At 39.2% G+C, this 21,011-nt stretch overlaps 1 protein-coding gene across 5 annotated transcripts; it reads right to left on the minus strand.

Moving 5' to 3' along the window:
- Positions 1 to 1,773: 1,773 nt before the first annotated feature.
- Positions 1,774 to 20,152, minus strand: HCFC2 (host cell factor C2). Of its 5 annotated transcripts, none has more exons than XM_086611141.1 (15): positions 19,987 to 20,152; positions 17,727 to 17,875; positions 17,173 to 17,333; positions 15,215 to 15,423; positions 14,637 to 14,721; positions 13,467 to 13,570; positions 12,684 to 12,872; positions 11,293 to 11,478; positions 10,757 to 10,860; positions 9,573 to 9,735; positions 8,366 to 8,566; positions 7,048 to 7,118; positions 5,661 to 5,798; positions 4,145 to 4,330; positions 1,774 to 3,657 (listed from the first exon to the last, which is right to left on the minus strand). In XM_086611141.1, exons 1-15 carry the CDS (start codon positions 20,150 to 20,152, stop codon positions 3,343 to 3,345), a joined length of 2,427 nt encoding a protein of 808 aa, XP_086467267.1. In that variant the 3' UTR covers positions 1,774 to 3,342. The 5 variants fall into 5 exon arrangements, with proteins under 5 accessions (XP_086467267.1, XP_009989871.1, XP_086467269.1 ...); XM_009991569.2 differs by lacking the exon at positions 19,987 to 20,152 and having other exon boundaries at positions 1,774 to 2,281; positions 3,372 to 3,657; positions 17,727 to 17,818; XM_086611143.1 differs by lacking the exon at positions 17,727 to 17,875 and having other exon boundaries at positions 19,987 to 20,051.
- Between the last annotated feature and the right edge of the window lie 859 nt (positions 20,153 to 21,011).

Raw genomic sequence — 21,011 nt, forward strand, 5'->3', positions numbered from 1 at the left:
AAAACTGTGAAGAACTGAAGATTTGCATATGATCACTATTCAACGTCACTCGACTTGGACAAAGAAGAGAAAGTAACATCTTATGTCAAGTCAGCTGAAGAAAAGCACACTTACAAGGAAATCATACTTTCATTGAAAACGCCACAGTTTTACCCTTTGGTAGTTGTGACATACCCACTGAAAAAGAAATTGTGCAAAGCGTGTGAAACCAAGTGCAAAAAAACTCCACCCAGACATACCCAACAGATTTTATTCTTAAATAACAACTCTACAATCACAGCTATCAACCAACAAAATCAAAGCCACAAAGTGTTTTCTCTAAAGGCTTCTTTCACAGTACTAATAAGAAAAACCAAGTTCTATTCGTCTAGTTAACAGCTCATGTCTACGGCATTTTAGTTATCAGACAGTATTGGCAGCGAGATCATACCTGATGAAATGGACCATTAAAACACAAATATTTTAAAGCCAGTTAACTTCAGGAAAAGTCCTATACATTCATACTATAAACACCGTTTAAAGTGATTAATCTGGGACATCTTTCATTGTCATAAACACGAGATTTTTCCCTGGAGAAAAACCCCTTGTGTTACTCCTGTGCCACAATTAACACCATTACAGCGATTTATGGTCCCCAGCACTTTCTGTATGCTATTATATAGCATGTGATGTGTTGTGACGATTAAGGCTGTATCAGCACTTCCATTACAACCCTGATTTTCAGGGTAGCTAAAACTTGGCTATTAAATCTGCTCTGGGATACTTGAGCTGTTAAATCTCTAATATTTTAGTGATACTTCTCCCACCAAACCAGGCACATCATTTATTTTAGTTTATATATTTACAAACGCTCTTAAGACAAATCTAACTGGCAGAGGCAAGAAATTCTACCTTGATGTACAGTCTTTTGGCTTTCGGGGCAAAATTAAAGTGCAAAGTATAAACTTCATTGCACAGGAAATAATTTAGATTTTATTTTAAAATAAATCTTATTTAAGTGCCTCAATCTATTCACCTAGTGACCTTGTCCAACTCAGCCATTTTCCTCTACTTTGGTAAACATAGGTTTACATATAGATACATAAATAGCATTTAAAATGTTTACCTTTATTTCACTACTGTGAACAAATTTTTGCTTTTAGCATAGGAATGGATCAACCTATTCCTAGAAGTAACGCTTATTGAATTTGTCAGCTAGCTAGTTAACGTAAAATGATGCATAGTAAAAGGGAGATACTGAACTTGATTGGTAGAATATACTGGTAAAGCAAACAAGCACTTAAGAAGATTAACTCGAATAAATATGTTGAAAGTTGCCATATAGTATGTGCAAAATTGCTTTCCATGTATTCTAAACTTTGGTTAAAATTTTCAGATTGAAGTTTTACAGAAACATTATGGAAGCAACACAAGTGATTACAAACACAGGAATGAGGTAAGTTATTATTAGTGCAAAAAGCAAGCATATGCTAAAAGCAAAGCATATGGATTTAAAAAAAAGAGAACGAATCTCATGGAAGTTTTAATACAAGACCAGAAAGGTCTCTTGTAAACATTGGTATTTACAAGTTTAAGATTTGTACAACTACAAAAGGATAATTCTAAATATTAGTAGTGCATTTACAATGAATTTACGTTTTCTTTTTGTAATAAGAGAAATGACTAAGTTTATCTTTTTCCTTTTAAATTTTCAGGGGGTATCTTTCAAGATTAAGATATTTGTTACAAATAGTAGAAAAATCATTTCTTTACAAAAAAGTATATATTAAAATATTTATACATTTTAAGTTACTATATAATAACTGGAAATTTTTGTCTTGTACTCAGGCACCACAATGAAGAACGTGGTGTACGGAACTAAAACCAAACTGAATTTGCTCATCTACCAAATCTTATGGATTATCTATGCAAGATCTGTAGCAATCATGGGGACTCTACCTCAAATACTATCGCATCTGCCAATTTTTTATTTATTTATTTTTAATCTGAAACTATGTATTTTTTACGTTTTAACTATCACTACCAAAAAGACCTACTGCATAGAGTATGGTCCTCCACCTCACCATCTTCAATATAGTTTCTATATGGTACTCATACCTGAGCAAGGCTGTATAACGCTGATGTTTCAAACGTAAAAAAGGTTATATATTTTTAAGATAAAAACAATGCAAAAATAAAATATTTGTAGCATTTACAAATAGTACAAGAGTTACATCAAAGACTACATTCCAAACTTGAGATTTATCATGTTGTTTCTACTTTGAGCTTGACGTTTTCATATCTGCAAAAAGAAGGAGACACTGTTAAAGGTTTCATAATTTCATATCGTGTGCATGGTCAAACACTTTCCAACAACTACTGTGTCAGAGTTCTGGGCTACAGATCATGGTCAAAACCTTTGCCGATTAAAGGGTTAAAACAGCATTGGAATACTAAGCATTACAGAAGACAACTTCTTCATTTTTGCTCTCCATCTTAGGAAAATGTATGTCAAAACAACAAGCAGTGGTGTCTTCAACAGTTGGCTTTCAAACACACCCTGTGCACCACAGCCCCTAAAGGGAGCGGTCAACTAAGCCGGTAAAACAGTTCATTGCTCCCTGAGGGAGTGGGCATGCTCCCCTCGCCCTGCCCTTCCTAACCCTTCTCCATGCACACCAGACTTCTTGCTGAGCAAATCCAGCTCTCAACTAGCAGAAAGCTAAGCCAGAAAGCAGAAGACGTGGGATGAGATGAGAAGCCAGCAAAACTCCTTGTTTTGAGCCCCTGGACTGGCTTACTTAAAAAGTGAGCCAGAAGTGATCTGGCTAAAAATTGATCTTTACTTTCAGTGGATCCATTCCCATCCCCAACTCATCATGAACCTGTACACATTCAAATGCAGGGACAAGATGACAAAACCTCTTCTGGCTGTAATATGGACTTCAAGCTGCACCTGCATCACAAAAATGCACTTCACGTCACTTTATCAAAAACTTTTCTCATAAAGAGGGGGAAAAGATTGAAAAAAAAACCCTGATTACACCCATGCATGTAACTGGATTACTTATTAGAATGAAAATCTTTTGAGCTGAAGTGAAGCCCAGGGAAATCAGAAGCTTACCAGGCTTCTATTATTTGAGGGACTGGGTAAGACTCAATAACTTTCAGTACTTGCTTCTCTTTGCTAGTGAACAAATACAAAAATTTTTTTACAATGTTATGCAAAATTCAGCAACTGAATTTTCTTAGAACTTCTATAAGGAACGAAATGACATTTTGAGAACTTCACAGGCACTGCTGAGAAATGTGTTGGTTCCAGAGTCACAAAACGCCACTTTCTCTGTCACAGCCATGGCCCGTTTAAATGCTGCGTCTGACCCTGACTTTACCTTGAAGCCATCGAACTTGCGTGGCTGGTCCGTACCCTCTCTCGTTCTTTGCAGAAATCCTGAACACTATAGCAGGCCGCGAAGTGTAATCAACATGAGCATTTGAAAGCTGGGCAGCAGTCACTATACATGATGTTTTAAGACCACAGTATATTCTCATAAATACAAGCTGACTTGGATTTTCCTGTAATTGCGTGGAACGGATTGCTAAGTAGGCAGAATATTCTAAAATATTCCCAGAGGGTGAAGCAGGAGGCTCCCAAGAAAGATGAATACAGTCTACACTCTGAAAAAAAAGGGAGAAAATGTGATAGTATGTAGGTAACCATTAGATACTAAAAATATATACCTATATATAAAAAAATAAATACAAAAAAACCCTCTAAAGATCACCTGAAAATTCTAATCTAATATCATCACTCTTTGGAGGTAAAGATGTGTCTTTTGACTTTTTTTTTTTTAAAAAAAAAGCATGGTAAACCCTTACAGATTTAAGGATACAGAAAGAGAAAATCATGGGGAAACTATCAGATGATTAAGACATCTATCTGGTAACATGATCATTAAGTCTTAAAATAATTCTTTATAGCAAATTTCTTAAAGAATATTAAATGGAGCAGAATTAACCAATTAAGCATTTGATGCTATTTTATATGACAATTTTAAACTTGGAAAAAAAACCCAACAACAAGCCAACTAAAAACACGAGTTCTGAGATTAAGCTTGTAAGCAGAATTTTATACATCAGAACTAGAATTACCTAAATTTCTCACCTTCGTGATTTTGACTGTTGAAGGAGCTCCAGGAAAACCCGGAATGCAAGTCTTGAATTCACTGACTTTACTGAAAGGCCCAACACCACAGCCATTTATTGCAGCAACTCTGAACCTGTACACTGTGCCTGGAAAAAGATCCTGTTTCTTAAGTAATCTGTAGTCTGGTGCATCTGCACCTTCCATCTGAAAAAAAAGCAACATTAGTGTTATTTTTTTTAAATATTCTGAACACAATTAGCCTAAAAAAATATAAAGTGGGAGCAACAAACTGAGATTAAGAAGTTTAACTGAAACTGAAAATTGATCTAACACTTCTGTGATTAAATCAGAATTTACAAAAAGGTTCTGACTTGCTCACCTCAAAATGGCCGATCTCAGACGCAGTATGAGACCACATCTCTAACCAACCCCCTCCTCCATTCTTCAGCCATTTAAACTGAACTGCACCTCTTGGTTATTTCAACTCAGGAAAGTAAAAGCGAAGTAGCGTTTCCAACTGTACAGCTTATGATTTAGTTAGCATACTCTTCTGTCCTAAAAAATGTTTTTCTTTCAACACCAGTTAATCCCAGAGTTAGGAGTTGCAATTTGCTGTGCAGATAATCAAAAGGTTTTTAAGAAAAGTGCTCTAAGTTAGTAACAAATAGGTTTCTGAAAGATTATGTGCAACTGTATTTCCATGTTTAAAATATGCGTCAATGCATCCTTGAAACTTCCAATGGAACTATTTTCCTTCTGAATAATGTATAAGAAATCACACTCAATGTAAACACTGTAAACGTACTATGCTCTTTAAAACTAAGATGTGCAGTATTTATAGTGAAGTGCTTTCAAAGAAAACATTCAGTTCTTTTCTTTCTGTATCAAGGAAACATGTAACCATATTTTTTTTTCTAGTTCGCTAGGAGGTAATTTACACTTTCACCATCAAAATAGCAACATTTTTGCAAGTTTCACACATACGGCATTTCCACATATTAACTTACAGGTGCAACAACACTAGGTTAGAGAAACCTAATACAAAACCCACTACAGTTCCATACTTAGTCTTTTAAAATAGCCTAGCCTATGTCTTAGAAGTATCTTTAACAATTGGTAAGAAAAGATTATGGAAACAAAGAAGAAACTTTGATTGAAACATTTCAATGCTGTACTGAAATAATGTTGAAAAGTTAGGGTTTTTTTAATTTTTAAGAATTTTTACTGGTTTGGAAGTTCACTAAGTTTAAAAATCTTTCCTAAGGCTAGAAATATGGAAAGAATTAGCAATAGCAAAACAAGATGTTCCATATTATCACACAAAAACAACAGAAGAAAATTCATCTGGTTTTGGAAATACTAACAAAGGGTGAGCAAAATACATGAGGAAGTACGTGGTCGCAAAATACAAAACTCTTATAAGTACCAGGTCCTGCTGCAGTATCAGAAAATTCCACATTTTGTTGTCAACCATATGAGCAACAGATTCCAAAATACATATATGCAAGTATGTCAGAGAAGGATTAGCAGCTACCTTGTTAGAGACAGTCAGTGTTTCCTCTGGCAGCAAGTAGAACTGGCTCACCACAGCACTGTTGTTCTTAAAAATTCCAACATCATACCACTGACGGTCTCTTGTTTTCACCGGTGCCGTTTGTCTTTGTGGAGTTTTCTAGTATTTGAAGAACACGTTATGTAGACTACCCATACTTAATGTAATGTAAAAAAAAAAAAGTTAAGACTCTAATATATGTAAGAGACAACCCCCTTTCATGCCAGTGTTACTTTCTAATACTTCAAATGAAAATGCATATATTAACAAAACACTGTTCAAAACCAACTGGTTCTTATACCTTCATTTAGACACAGTCCACCATTTGAAAAAAAAAAACCAAACAACAAACATTTGGCATGTCACCTCTGACATTCTAGTTTAAAGAGGGAAGAATTTTAAAGCTGTAGAATTAGGTGTCTGTAGCAGCAGGTAATTGTAAGTTAATTTCACTCAGAGGTCAAGAAGTTCCACAACGTGGTCCAACATCAGTAGCTCTACCCAGGATTCAGCTATACCTCAGCCCCAAACATACTCTCTTCCAAGCCACCGCTGAACTTGCTTGCAGCTGAGAACTGGGCCCCTGCTGTGGCATGGGGCAATGGTGGTGAAGAACATGGAAACCATTCCTGACTGACCCAGAAAGACAAACCGTCTTTCTTGCTTGTCTCCAGGCACTGGGGAGGGTGCTTGCACGGTCAGTGTGCCCAGCACAGCCAGGCCATCATCCTGCTAGCATGGAAAAGCGGTAGGAGCGGCAGCTGCTCTTGGCAAAGGCACCCCAGCCCTTTAGTAGCAGCCGCTTCTTCCCATCCTTAGCTCATCTCTTTTGGTGGCAATAGTGGCACCTTGGTTTTGTGTATTAAATTGTAAGCAGGTGAAATAGGAAGCATTTACTTTTTCAGGAAGTATCTACAGCTTGCATAGCCAGTCCCCATCTCCTCTAGGGAAAAACATCAAGATGTCAGTTTAGTTACGTTTCAAACCTATCGATCAGCAGCTAACACTAGTCTGATCTAACACATCATTTTCAATTCAGTTGTGCATACAGAAAAACATTTTACATTTGTACATCATGCAGCAGAGAGACCATTCCACTGTGCCAGTTGATAAAAAAAAATGATTCAACAGATGAAACACACACTTGGATCTCCTCCCAACTACACAACTGCTACTTAGACTCAAATCAAACCCACAAAATGCAATTAGTTTTACAACAGAAATGTTTACCCCTGTATTATTCACTTCAAGCCCTAAATATACATTGCTTTTCTTTCAGAGATACAATTAAAGGAAAACAGAAGAGCCCTTACAACTAATCAACAGAACAATAAATAACAGCAATTTGATTGTATTTTTTCAGACTTACAGAGGAGTTTGAATCATTTGTCTGTCCAGTATTGACCCTTGTTGAAGGCATGATATAAGCAGTTTCAGCAGCTAGAAACAAAAAATCATACTTAAAAAGCTTAAGTGATAGGAAAAAATTAACACAAAGTCCACAGAGTATGAAAGTGGACCTCAACAGCCATTTACAACTATTTGTTGCAATAAAAGTATGTCTCAGATTTCTTTTGCATGCAGTTCTATTTATAACACGAACAACTAATTTTGCCTTGCGTCATTTTCACAGAACAATTCTAAGAGCCTGGCATTGCAGGCTGCTACAGAAGGCAGGACTCAGAAAATCCTAAAAAGTGACAGAATTATGAAATCAATATGAAATATTTGTGAACAAATAATCTAAATACCAGACTGAAGCACATACTGATGAAATTGTATGAATAGTCTAAGCATGAAATCTTAATTTGAATGCATTGTTTCTGACATCAATACAGTCTGAATTCTGAACATGAGCAGTTAATCTTTAAACAATCCTAACAAATGGGAAAAAGAACATTTATTAAATTAAAAATGGAATCTTAAAAAAAAAGATAAATCGAAGCACATAGCACATGAGCAACACAAAGCAATATTACTGTTCTACACTTGTGTTTCTGTTTTTTGCTTTTAAAATATAATACTGTTTGGTAAAAACTACACTACTCACACAGTGTCAATAGGAGGGTAAGAGTTCTTTAGTTAACAGTCAAAACAATAGCAAGCACAGCCTGTTGACTGATATGCACGAAAACAAAAACTTGATAAACTACCAGTATGTTTAGTTTCTGTGTTTCTACTTATTTCAGACATTTCAAGCAGACTGTGAAGAGATCACCACATTTGACTAGTGGTGAGCTAGCCACATGAACTGGCCAAATTTGTTATAGATATCAATTGTTTAAAATCAAAACCACCTACGGTTATTATCTAGTCTTTGCTTTTACTACCGTAGTCTTTGCTGACTAAATAAACAGACAATCACTGAATGAAAGCAAATGTGCCATGGGCTCTGAAACTGTCTGCCACTGCTATTTAGAAAATGGGCTTCTGCATAAATGAAGATTTAAAAGACTTTTCATTTACAGGAAACAAAGTGGTTTACAAACATATAAAAGGAATATCCTGATTTTAAAAGATGTATAAATCATAGCAGAGATCATCCAGGCTGCCCAAGGTCCTCAATGCCCAAAACCCTATCTCAGTCCCAGGTACTAGTCAAGATGGGAATCCCACCACACTAGAGGAACTCTGATGGCCTTAGATATATATGGCTCAAAATACAGTACGTGAAACACATTTCAAACCTTCAGATTTTGAATTGAATGTTGTTAGTGAAGTTTCATCTTTAACAACTGCCCCATTTGTACTTGATGATTCAGTTTTAACAGCCTGCTGGGTTACCATAGTTTGTGTGCTGGAGACAGTACTGGATACAGAAGCATCAGGATTTACAGTTCGTTTGTCCAAGTCACGTAATTCACCTACATTTGCTGAAGCCTGAGGACCTCGAAAAAAGAAAATATTAACCAGAATTCAATATTGGTAACACCTAACAAATCTCAACTTGATCTAATGGCTTTAGTTTCATATAAAACCATAGTTTAGCTCAGATTTAGATTAGATCTGATTATATTAATTGTTAATGCTTTCTTTAGGCATATAACTCAACACGACTCTGTCTGCAAAGTCATAAACAGATATACGTAAACAGTTATATTAAAATGGTGATGTCATTTATCTTAAGCTTGCTATTACATATCTATTTGGTTATGAAAGGATTCATCTGGAAAAATATCCTAATATACAGTATCCACACAAATCAGTATGACAGATTTGTAAGAATCAATTTAAGATTAACCACTGTGGAAGTCTGTTTCTCACTTAGCACTAAGATCCAAAGCATTCACACAATACTTAAATTACACTGTGAAGAAAATGAAAATCCAACAATCTATAAATTATATGAAAGTCAAATATAAACAGATCAGATGATTGAGCCTGGATTCACCACACTGAACTTAAGGCACTCCAGTGAAATGCCTAAATCAGCACCTATTTCCTATACAGTCAGAGGGAAATACGCTTCCTCTCTACATTGCCTAAAATTTTACATCAGCTAATAGCTTTTCACTATTAACGGACTGAAGTAGCGTCAAAAAGAGCCTGGAGTTACTATCACCTTAATGTTGTAAAATGAATCTGGTCCTGTCAGTCTCCTCTTTGATGTTAAAAAGGCTTATTTATGCTTAAAGAGACACATTCGACATCATAATAATGAATATATTGAGAATTTCATGTCCCTTGCAACACTTCAAACAACTTCAGATTTCATTTTTCTTTGTATCTTCTAAAAATATGTACAGTAATAACTAGTACAAGTTGGTTGTTTTTAAATTACAAAGGCCTCTAAAATAATTTTAAATTGCAAGACAGAAATAATCTTATTTTATGGTTATGAGACGAATTTTAACTCTCACTTTTTAATTAATTTTTATTCTATAGTCATCTTACTTGAAGCACAAACAGGCAAAAGAGAAGGGGTATTTGAGTCTTTGAATCCTGTAGCATCTGCATGGTTTTTCATAGTCTCCTGTGTAATCTTGTTTTCAGGTGCTGCAACCTTTTCTTTTCCTTCTACTTTTAATAATGAGTTGGATGAAAGGGAAACTTGGACCTAACCAAAACAATACATTTGTTAATGCTTAACTGCAAAGTTCAAAAATTTCAGTTGTAAACATGGTATGAAAATGCTTGCTTGAAAACAACAAACAAAAATCCTCCAACAAACCTCCCTAGCGCTTTAAATTAAAACAAGAAACCAGCCTCACAATCTGTCTTATCTCAGCCATTATAACAGAAAGACTCAAACTCTAAGTTGACCTGGAAGTGTTGCTGACACATCCTAAATTTTATCTGAGAGCGAGCTCACATTCTTTTGTTATTACATGGAAGTTAACTGACACACACATTTCGTCTACTGGGTGTACCTGAGGGGATGGGAAAAATCACAGTTACAGAGGCTTTCAACCTTTGTTTTCCTGGCACATACCTAAGACATTTCTACCGCTAGTAAAATTCATAGTACTTCTACATGTGTTTTCTACAAGAACACATTAGGGATTCTATACAGACCTGAAGCCTTACACAATTAAGAAAAGGTCTAGATTTCTAAAAATGTGATCCTTTAGCCAGAGTTTTTTCTGCCTCTTTCTTTTAAATTGGCAAAACAGAGGAACATGTACAACTGCACAACCAGAATAGACAATAATTGGGTTTATGCTGTAGTAGGAACCTACAACTAAGCAGAATGGCATAAAAACATTAACAAAGAAGGAATACGCCTTATCCTTTCTGCCTCACACACTAATTTCAGCACCATTTTGAGGATGAATAGTGTTTTCATTGGTATCAGGCACCCAGTTAGCATTCTGGAAGTGAACACAGTTGCAGTTTCCCTTCTGCATTACCAGGAAAAGGACTTTAAAGACTGTCTGTCAATCATTGAAGTAAGAAGGATGTAAGAAAACAGACATAACTACTTCAGCAGGTGTCTTTTTTTTTGTTTTCTTTTCTTTTTTTGTTTTTCCTAAGGCCTAAAAAATATGTAGGGACTTTTAAAATAGAGAAAGTGTTTTGGCAGTTCTCTCGCTTCCCACACCACTTTGCCACTTAGGCATTTTTCAGTTTACACTTACGTTATTAGGAATGACATTATTTGTTTGGTTGAGATGATCCACCTTCATTTCTGGATAAGGGACACTAGCCAATGATTGTGGACTTTGATGTAGAGAAGAGCCACCTTTCAGGTAAACAAAAGCAAATTCCAATTAGTTACACAAAATTTAGTACGATGTTGGTTGTAATCTATTCCAGTAAGCAAGAGGGAGACCCGAAGTTGCCTGAAGGACGGCTTGGTTGTAAGACTGAAATGAAACTGCATGGCCAAACAGACAGATAAAATCTCTTCCTCACTGTTTTCTTTCTCAAATCATGCCTAGCACTGTACAAATATTTTTGTATTCAGATAGCTGGCCAAAACTGACAGAGACAAGTTAAAGCCAAGTTTTCCATAATTATGATGCACACATTTTGGGAATAATCAAAGAAATAAGGTCTCTCTCTCAAAATGCTATTTTTAAAAAAATACACCACACAAACTCATATTAATGACTTATGCAATCCTCTACTCTACCTTTGCACAAATATTAGAGTAATGTGATCCGACTACTACCTTGTGAACTCAGCACTGATGTCTCAGGAACTCCAGTACCAGCTGTTCCAGCCACTGACGGCACTGGTAAGTCAGCATGTAACTGAAGAAGATATCCTTCAACGGTAGGAACTTCATCCCATTTCACTTGAAAGGAGTTGGTTGTAGCTCTAATCAGCTGTACCTGTGATGGTGCTGGAGGTTTCTCTACAAGAAACCAATAAAACACAGATGGCATGTTTGAAATTGCCCTCCTTTATCAGTTTAAGAAATATCTATATAAAACAAGCAAAATCACAATAGCTCCTTTTTCATTTACATACAACATACACTAGATTCAACAAGAAACAGTCATCAAAGGTGGCAAGTTAAGTCAGAGAATTATAAAGTGTCATTCTAGTGTGTTCAAAAATGCTTATTTCTTTGATTTTTAATGGCTCTTCTGCTGACAGTAAGTCTTTGGGTTGTATATGCATCATTACAGAGATAAGACATCCTATTCCTTTCCTAAAAGGCTTCCACACAGCTCTTTGGATCCTAAAGCGTCATATATTCCTGGAAAGGACTCACAGAAGATTGCGCTTCCTTATGCTTGCTCTTTGTAGCTGGAGTAAGCTTTCCCTCAAACTTCTGCAGAGGCTGAAGCCTAGGCATGATTCAACGCCAATGACCTGCTCCTCTCGCTTGCCTTGATGCCTGACTAGGCTGCACTTTCAAGCACATGCCTCCCCTGCTACTCTCTTTCATCTTCTGACCTTCCAGAGGGGAAAAAAAAAGAAAACACAATCTCCTAAATGCTTCATAATCTCCAGTAACCATTCTCACACTTCCACTTGAGCAGAAAACAACTCTTCCCCAAAAGGACTACTTTAGTTCCCTCTTTCCCAATACCATCTCAGTGTCCTGCCATCAAGCCAGCTACTACTGAGTGATTAGTGCTCCAGAATTCCCTTCAGCCCCAGGAAGAATTTGGTCCTTTCTCAAATTTGACAGTATCTTTTTGCAGTCCAAGAGATGAGGAAGCAGCAGCAGCAATGATCCCAAGAGAAGGAAGGGTTTGGTAAAAAAGAGTAAGTAGCAGCAGAAAAGATCACTAAGAAGAGAGGCCAGGAACCCTGAGTTTAGGTAAAACACCCTTTAGCACCTTGTATCTACTGACTATGGCATGCAATGTAGAATCTAGCCAAAAAGTTCTTTCAGAGGCTTTAAACAAGCCTTCCTAATGTTCTCAGTTTGAGTTAGAGCTGTAGCCTTCAAACAATCAAAAGTAAAGTGTGGTTTATTTAAATGCTTTAAAATTTGAATAATCTTTTAGTACAGCTTTAGACATTCTGATCATCAATGATGTCAGCTTCCGACATGTTAATAAAACATGGAACATAGTACAAGTCTCTTGTTTATTTCTGACTCACCAGTATCAAGGTACCAAAGATCTTTGCAGCAAACTTGATTGTTCCAAGCTTTTCTGTAACCATCTCTACCACTCCAGATATACAGACGAGTGCCAACCGCTACAGCACAGTGTCCTGCTCTTGGCCCTGGTAACAAGTTACTTTTGTCCTCCTGGCAATCTGAGATCAGACCTATCCATTCTGTGGTATCTAGTAAATGAAACTTGAAAAATTTAGTTTCCAGATGTTTTCCAAAACAAGCAAGACAGATGTTAATATACTTAACTTCTCAAAGAAAATGAAAATAAATCACCTCTGGTTTTATAGACAATTGCATTTAAATTTTTAATACTACAAAGAGAAGGTTGTTTTCCAATTAGTTTGCAAGATACAATCAATTAATACAGGATAAATTTTCTGACCTCTGCTCGTCTCCCTCAGGCAAATACAAGATCAGAAGTTCGGGATTCAGGGATAGTACTATCATGTTGAGAAAAAACTGATTTCAGGATCTGTCTCATGTTCTACTATAAATGAAGAAGGAGTATCTATATTACTTAGCATTAAAGTTCTATGAACAAAGATTTGCATTAGCAAACCTGCTGAATGTTCAAAGAAAAAGGATAATAATAATAAAAAAATCACTTCTTAAGAAAGATGTAAAAAACTGACATGTTCTTTAGTCAGCTAGGATTACAACTGTGTATCCTAGAACTTTTCTCCGGGTCCTCAAAATATTTATTCTACTCTGTTAAGAAAGTATTAATTCAAAATGCCCACTCCCAGAAAGGCAGAAACACTGACCCAAATTAAGATAAGAAAATGAACCGGTACATTTCCATTCACCATCATGAGCAGAAATTTCACCTCCTGCTGACTGTGGAACCCATCCACCAAAAACATACATTCTGAAATATAGGAAAAGAGGGAAGAGGGAAAGAAAAGAAAAGCCAATTAACATTCAGATCTGCTGCATGTGCTCTCTCAAACTAGGACAAAACAGAAAATTTCCAGTGCTTTACAGTTCTGGTTTACAGCAGATTTTATTTGTGTCTACTCTCTTTAGAAAGTATTGTTGCAGACATCTACCTTCTGAAATTTTTTAGTAAGTTAACTGATTAAAAAATCCAACCTAATAAACCTCCCCCCAAACTCCTCAAACAACTTTCCAGAAGCAGAAGTTACTACTGTATCTTTTTACAAACCACCAAACTGCTAATACACTCCAGAAACCACACATTTACATGGAATTTCTACAACTGCAGACCTCTCAATAAACCATTCTAAAATTAGAAGATCAGTATCTCAGTCAGATATCAAAATTTAGAAACATAATGCAGGCTACAAACTAATAACATTTTATGTAAATAATAAAAAGCTAAGCTCTTGGATCATAAAGCTTTAACACTTCTTTCCCCCCGTGCCTCTTTTTCCTCACACCAGCTTGTAAATGGATAGAAAATGGATTAAACCCCATGTTTTTAAGTCCAATTTATCAATGCTATCTGCCAAAACAAACCACACTGGCAAGAAGCAAAGTGATGAGGAACAGACTACAGGAAAACTAGCCCACAAAAACGTGGAATGGTTTTGCCTAGAACTAGTTCTACTCTTCGGGCAGTTTCTTTGCGCAGCGAACTCACTGTGTCACAAACACAGAAGCACTCAAGTTGGCTCCTGACACAGCCAGCTCAGGTCCAGCTGAGTCTGCCCCAGAACGCACAAAAGTGCATCAAGAAGCCTGGAAAGCTGCTTGTGTGTTTGGCAGATTGTCCTGCTGGATGGAAACACTGACAGTTTGATACCTTTAAATTAACAATGGTACTTTCTAATAAATTTGCGCTGAGGTAGGATAATAGAAGCAGAAGAGTACTCTACAGGGCTGATGGTTTATACTGAGCAGTAGTCGGTAAGCATCATCATTCTCCTACTAGGTGTACCTTTCTAGAGGTGAGCTTTTAACAACAGACATACTTGTTTCCTATTACATTGGCCGTATGGAGACTGCGAGGAAGTGGTACTGTCCCTTTAGTTTCTGGTCTTGACCAGGTCATGGTTTCTAAAAGAAAAAGAATAAAAACCCTCAAAAAACTTATTACTTTGTATTTCACTACCTGGATTTTAGGAGGGAAAACACCCCTAACATTCAATAAAACAAAATTTCATGTTTTTAAGATGGCCTCTTTAAGAAACAAAGGCCAAGAACAAGCACTTAAAGCTTCTTTTAAAATTCACAGGAAATATTGACAAACTAATTGTTTACCAGTTTCTCAAAAAGATTATGGTGGTTTCCTTATGGTTATTCAGCTTGCTTAGTGACAGTCTTTAAAGCACTCTAAGGAAACAATCTCACAGTGTAACCAAAATCAGTGGGGACAATACATGCAAACAACACTGTATCAATTTAGTTCCAAAAATTACAAAAGGTTAACACTATAGTGTAAGTCCCAGTAATATAAGCATCACATCATGCCTTTAATCATTAAATACCATAATTTTTCCTCTTAGTCAGTAAGGCCCCTGCACTGACTTCTACTGGCAAATCAACTCACCTATGTCAAGTTCCCAGAGATCATTAAGCCGACAGCCACACATCCCTCCAAAAACATACATCTTTGGACTTCCCAAATCTTTTCTGCAGTATACGATGGCTGTGTGAGATTCTCGGGGAGATGGCAAGACCCCTTTGGTCACAGGAATGCTCCAGCCGACAACGCCAGAACCGTGTTGCAGCTCCAGTTCATAGAAATCATTTAAATATCTATGGTATTATTGACAAAGTATGAAAAATTCGCGTACAAACAAGATTACAAGTGAGCTTTAAACCTTGACCACTTCCAAGTATTACAGACTTCAGTCTCGGGAGAGTGCAGAATTTTAAAATTCCAAAACATTTGACGGCATCGTGGACAGTACCAAAACTAAATGAATTTGAAACAAAAAAATTTATAACTTGTTGCCTCTAAGGAGGCCATCATGACATACTTAATACACTATACTACATGAAAGAAACATTCACAACTGGTAAACAACATTCGTAGCAGCAATTACTACATATAGACAAACTTGGAATAAACTGCAAAGTTTTAAGAAATACACAATGACATGGGACATTAGAGATGAATTTCTGCAACTCTAAGGCAACAAAGGTGAAAAGAAGCTGCTTCTTCTCTGATGTCTTCAAGCTTACCAACAGACAATTAGCCATTTGTTGCTGTGGCACGTTATTTTTAGATAATGGTCTTTGAATCTTGGCATACTGTCCTGGTTTCAGTTGGGACAGAGTTAGTTGTTCTTTTTAGCAGCTAGAAGAGCTCCGTGTTTTGGTTTTAGTCTGGGATTTGTTATGAGAAGAACACTGACAGCGCACTGATGTTTATAGTTGGCACTGAGGCCTCAAGGACTTTTCAGCTGCCGTGTTCTTGCCAGTGTGCAGGAGTACAACAGGCTGAGGAGCCAGCATAGCTGGGACAAAGGGTCCACAACTCCGGTTACAATTTGAATTTAGGATTGAGAGCCAAATTGGCCAATGAAGCGTTCCATATCGTGCAATGTAATGCCCAGCATAAAGACGAGGGCTGACCAGAAAGAAGGGCTTTTGCTCTTCTGGGGGCTTTCACTCTCAGACTCTGAGAGTGCTCTCTCTCTTTTCAGGACTCTCACTCATCTGGGATTACGGTGTTGGGACTTACCTGTTCCAGGATCGTTAGTCTGGGACGGGAGAGGCGTTTGTCACCATGTAGTGAGTAATTACACTGTGCATCACTTGTTTTAATATATTATTAACATTATACATATATATATATAAAAAAATTAGTAGTAGTAGGATTAAACTGTTCTTATCTCAACCCATGGGTCTCTTTCCCTTTTCCTCTTTAATTCTCTTCCCCATCCCCTGGGGGTGGGGGAGGGTGAGTGAGCAGCTGTGTGGCATTTAGTTGCCAGTCAGCCTAAACCACAACACATTCACACCAGATGCCTCTTGCTTACTGAGCTTAAAATTGCCAGTTTATAGCTTAGTGGATATAAGTGCTCTGAACTGCAGGTGAATGTGGATATAAAACTTCAGCATTATAGCACTGTTTGCCAATAATAAAGGCAACTTCAGCTGCTACTTTAAAAAATTTCCAGATGAATTCATAAATGTTTTCCACAGCATTATAGAGGAAACTTCCATTGTGAATTCCCTGATGACTCACGAGGCTTTGCTGATTTAAGTAATAAGCCAAAATAAGCCATTTTTAAAAACACCACCCAAAATACTAGGAAAAATACCGAAGTCTGCTTAGGTTTCCCTTCAAAAGTGTCAGAGCTGTCAGTCAGTGTTACATACTGTGGGATTAGCAGAAAAAATATTTCAGCTTCTTAGCATGTAACCTCTCCACTGCACAAACAATCTAAATGTGAGTACTTGGTACGCAGGACAGCCTCCCTAGAATGTTCCTCTTCAAAGCTGTCCTATCTAGTAATCTACTTTTAAGGCCATTGAATTCAAATCAAATCAGCATACCTGGGAACATTGTTATTTGAATCCTCACTTTCATTTGCCAGGCCACCGAATAAATAGCACTTGTTACCATACAAAGAAAAGCTGTGGCCAAGTCGAGGACAAGGTGGTGATCCAGTGGAAGGAGCTTGAGGCTTTACTTTTTTCCAGAGCCATCGACTTGCCTTAAAGACAACAAATACATATTCAGAAATATCTTCATTTATAGTCGTTCACAGTCAATAGAATTCAGATAATACTAACAATTGTATATTTTCTGAATTATTTTTAAGGGAATGCTGGGCTTTTCTTAGGATATACATTGAAAGGTATATATAAGAGCTAACCTTTATAAAACATTAAATATTTTATATTTTATTTAGACTAGATGGAAGTCTCTTCTACAAAGTTATTTAGATTTTCTCCATCTTCAGAATTTATTTAAGGAGTTTATTCTTCAGGGAGCAGAGTAAAGCTCATCTAACTTTCCTCTGCAGTTGGTAATATAAAATGTGTTTGTTCACAAATAGATACATAAAGTAGTCCTCAAAACTGAAACACCTTCATACATTTCCTACCTGTAATTCATATAAATCATTACTGTATCTTCCATATTCAACCATTCCTCCAAAAACTAGTATTCTAGTACCATCACAAACAAATCCATGTGCTGCACAGCCTGGAGGAATATCTCCCCTTACAGCAGGAAGGAACCACTGATTTGTAGCTACAGTAGGGAAAAAAAAAATAAAAAAATCAAACACGGAGAAGGAAAGTGTACTTTTAAACACTACTGCTTTCTAAAGAATTACCTTTTACCAGTAGATAACTGTGAATGGGCTGTTTGTATAAAACTTTATTTTAATAAACAGAAAAGCAAACACTTCTATCCAACCAATGTTACTCAATATATGAATGAACACATGAGGTCACTGTAACCACGTCAGCTACCAAGGGTCACCCAGCAATTTAACAGACTTGCCAAAAAAAAAGAGGCTAATGAGGAACATGAAGTGTAGTTCCACACAAAAGAGATAACTACGCTAACTCAGAGGGAGCTAGCCCTAGAAACAGAATTATTAGCGCTACAGCAGTATGGCAGTGTGCCTAGACTTAACAGCCCTATTGAAAAACTAATTACACTGTTCTGGGACCAATGTTAATATCTACAGAACACTACACTGATACATGGGAGAGGAGAGGCAGAGAGGCAAGACAGAGCAGCTGAGCAGCAGCATATTGGTGTTTAAACTGTTCTGGAACGAAAGAATTACAGGAGATATTGTCTTCTTTTTCCTAAGCTTTTTTCATGGGCACAAAGAGGAAAAGTGTGAGATTAGAAGCTTCCAGTGAAGTTTGCTGCGGGGTATTAAATGCCATTGCTGTATGCCAGCTCTTCAGAAGTCATTACGTTCACAGCAAGAGCAATAGATGACACCCCAAACTCAGGCAGTCCAGGTCACAACCCTGCATCTTAGTCTCCAGAAAAAAAAAAGTCAATTTGGGCCAAACACTCATCTAGGAACAGGAACAACGGAGTCCTGATCCTTTTTGTCACTGCCACAAAGGGGCAAAATATCTTTAGCAGAAAAATAAAACAGTTAAGATTCACTCAGAAAGCACTCATCAGATCTTCTGTTCTGAAAGACAGTATAACTGTACCATATAAAAGTTTTCTATAGATTACTTGTCAAAACAGAAAGGTTAAGAATTTTTTTTCCCCTAAAAAATGTAGAATACAGATCTTTAAGCTACCATGCAAAAATCTGCTTTGAAGAACCGTAACAGTGAAAATTTTCCTCTTAATAAACTACCTCTAAACCACATTTGTGCTCCCAAATTTTATCTCAAAAACACTCAGCAAAAATACTATCACTTTTTTTTTTTTTTTGAGGGGGAGCAGGGTATGATAAGAATAATTTTTGTATGATTCTTAAAAGTTAGCAAGTTAGAAGGCTAATTAACGTGCTCTCGCTTTCATGCTTTGGTATGTTGCACAAGCAGCCGACGCTGTCTGACCGAGAAGCACAGACCAGGCACCTAACTCTCCCGTCTCAGCCCAAGCTCTGAAATTACACAGAAGTTTTCCAGCCTCATACAGCATCCCGTGCAGTAACTATTTAGGCATCTACTCTTTCACGAATAAAATCGGTCTTGGGCAGCTTCCTGTTTGGAAAGGCTCCCAATGCCAACATGTCCATTTTCCTAACCATGACTTCTATTTCAGAGTGTTCAGCTCCCGCGAGCTGCCACCAGAGGGAAGAAGGAGGACTTGGACACTCGAGGGGGCTAATCCAGTCTGCAGTCATTCAGCCGAGACCTGCCAGGGGAGACTCTGCACTCCAGGACGAGGGTCTGGGAAAGCAGAACAGACCCGAGGCGCATCGAGATATTTTCCAAGGTCATTCTTCCCGGGAAGGACTATTAACCCCATAACATCAGCCAGGGCGCAGCACAACCCCGGCAAGACCCCTCGCCCAAGCGTACTTCCCGCCTCCCTTCCCGTTTCGGCTCCGGGCAGCTTCGGCCCGAGGACAGCCCTCCCGCTGCCCCCTCAGCGCCAGCGGCTCAGCCCACCCGCCGCGGGCAGTCCCGGGAGAGGGCGGGAGGCTCGGGGGACGATCCCCCCCGCGCTGTGAGGAGGCCGCTGCCCAGCGGCGGCTGGCAGGGCCGCCGTCGGCCAGAGACACGACAGCCCGGCCGCCCATTCCACCCCCCCCCCTCCCGCCCCGCCTCACAGCCCCGGGCGCCCCCGCCTCGACGCGGCCCCCGCCCCGCGCGCTCCCTGCCCCTGCCCCCGCCCGCGGCCAGCCGCGGCCGCCGCCCCGCCCCGCGCACCGGTGTTGTAGACGTGCAGCTCATCGGCGATGCCCTCGTTACCGCCCCCGAAGATAATGACCAGTTCGCGGATGGCGACCGCGCGGTGCCCGTGGCGGGAACGCGGCACCGGCCCCGTGAAGGAAGACACTCGCCTCCAGCTCAGGCCAGCGGCGGCCGCTGCCATCTTACCGCCACTCCCACAATGCACCGCGCGGCCAGGGCAGGCCGGAGAGGGACGGAGGAGCGGTGAGGCGCCGCCGCGGGTCACGTGACGGCAGCGGGGCGGCCGCCCAGCGCGCGCGCTCGTGGCGGGCGGTGCCCGTTACCCTCATCCCTGAGGGGGAGCGCGGTGGCCGGGGGGGGGTGGGCCATCGCCTGCTGGGCGCTGGCCCGCTCCCGTTCGGTGAAGGGGGCCGCATCTTGTCCCCGGCTAGGGCGGGGGCTTGGACGCCGCCTTTTCCGCGGTTCCGGGCTCACCCTTCAGGCCGTTTCTGCTGCAGGCCTCTCTCTCCTGCACGGCTCCCCCCGCCCCTCAGGACCGCCTGGTCTGGGCCGCGCTTCGGCGGGAGTCCCTTCAGGGGCACTGCTGGGTGCGCGGCTCGCCGCGGGTGTGGTGCGTGCTGTTCAGCTTGGGGCGCTCCGGTCTGCGTTCAGGCCTTCGGAAATGTGTGGCAGTTTTTGTGCTTTTTTTTTTTTTTCTTTTAACATGCAAGTGGCAGATGGGGTATGCTGCCTGAGACATCTGAGAAAGAAACGAGTTGCTGGTTTAAATACTGAAGGTTGAGATTTGAAACCTAGGTTTCAGTTTTACAGTTACGAGCGGATGATCTGAATAAACCCAAAGATATTCTGCAGGACAGAAGCTGCTCTCTTTCCTGTGTGAGGGGGGGTGTTAAGCGAGAATACAAGCAGGTGAGGTCCGCAGAAGGTGCTACTGGGTTGCCAGTAATCCAGGGGTTGCTGCCGGGTGAACCAGGTGGTCCTAAAGCTGCAGGCTCATACAGCTCTGTGCATCTGAGATCTGGGCAGGATACACATAAAAA

This window comes from Tauraco erythrolophus, chromosome 4, assembly GCF_009769465.1.
Source record: "Tauraco erythrolophus isolate bTauEry1 chromosome 4, bTauEry1.pri, whole genome shotgun sequence".
Taxonomy (NCBI): Eukaryota; Metazoa; Chordata; class Aves; order Musophagiformes; family Musophagidae; genus Tauraco; species Tauraco erythrolophus.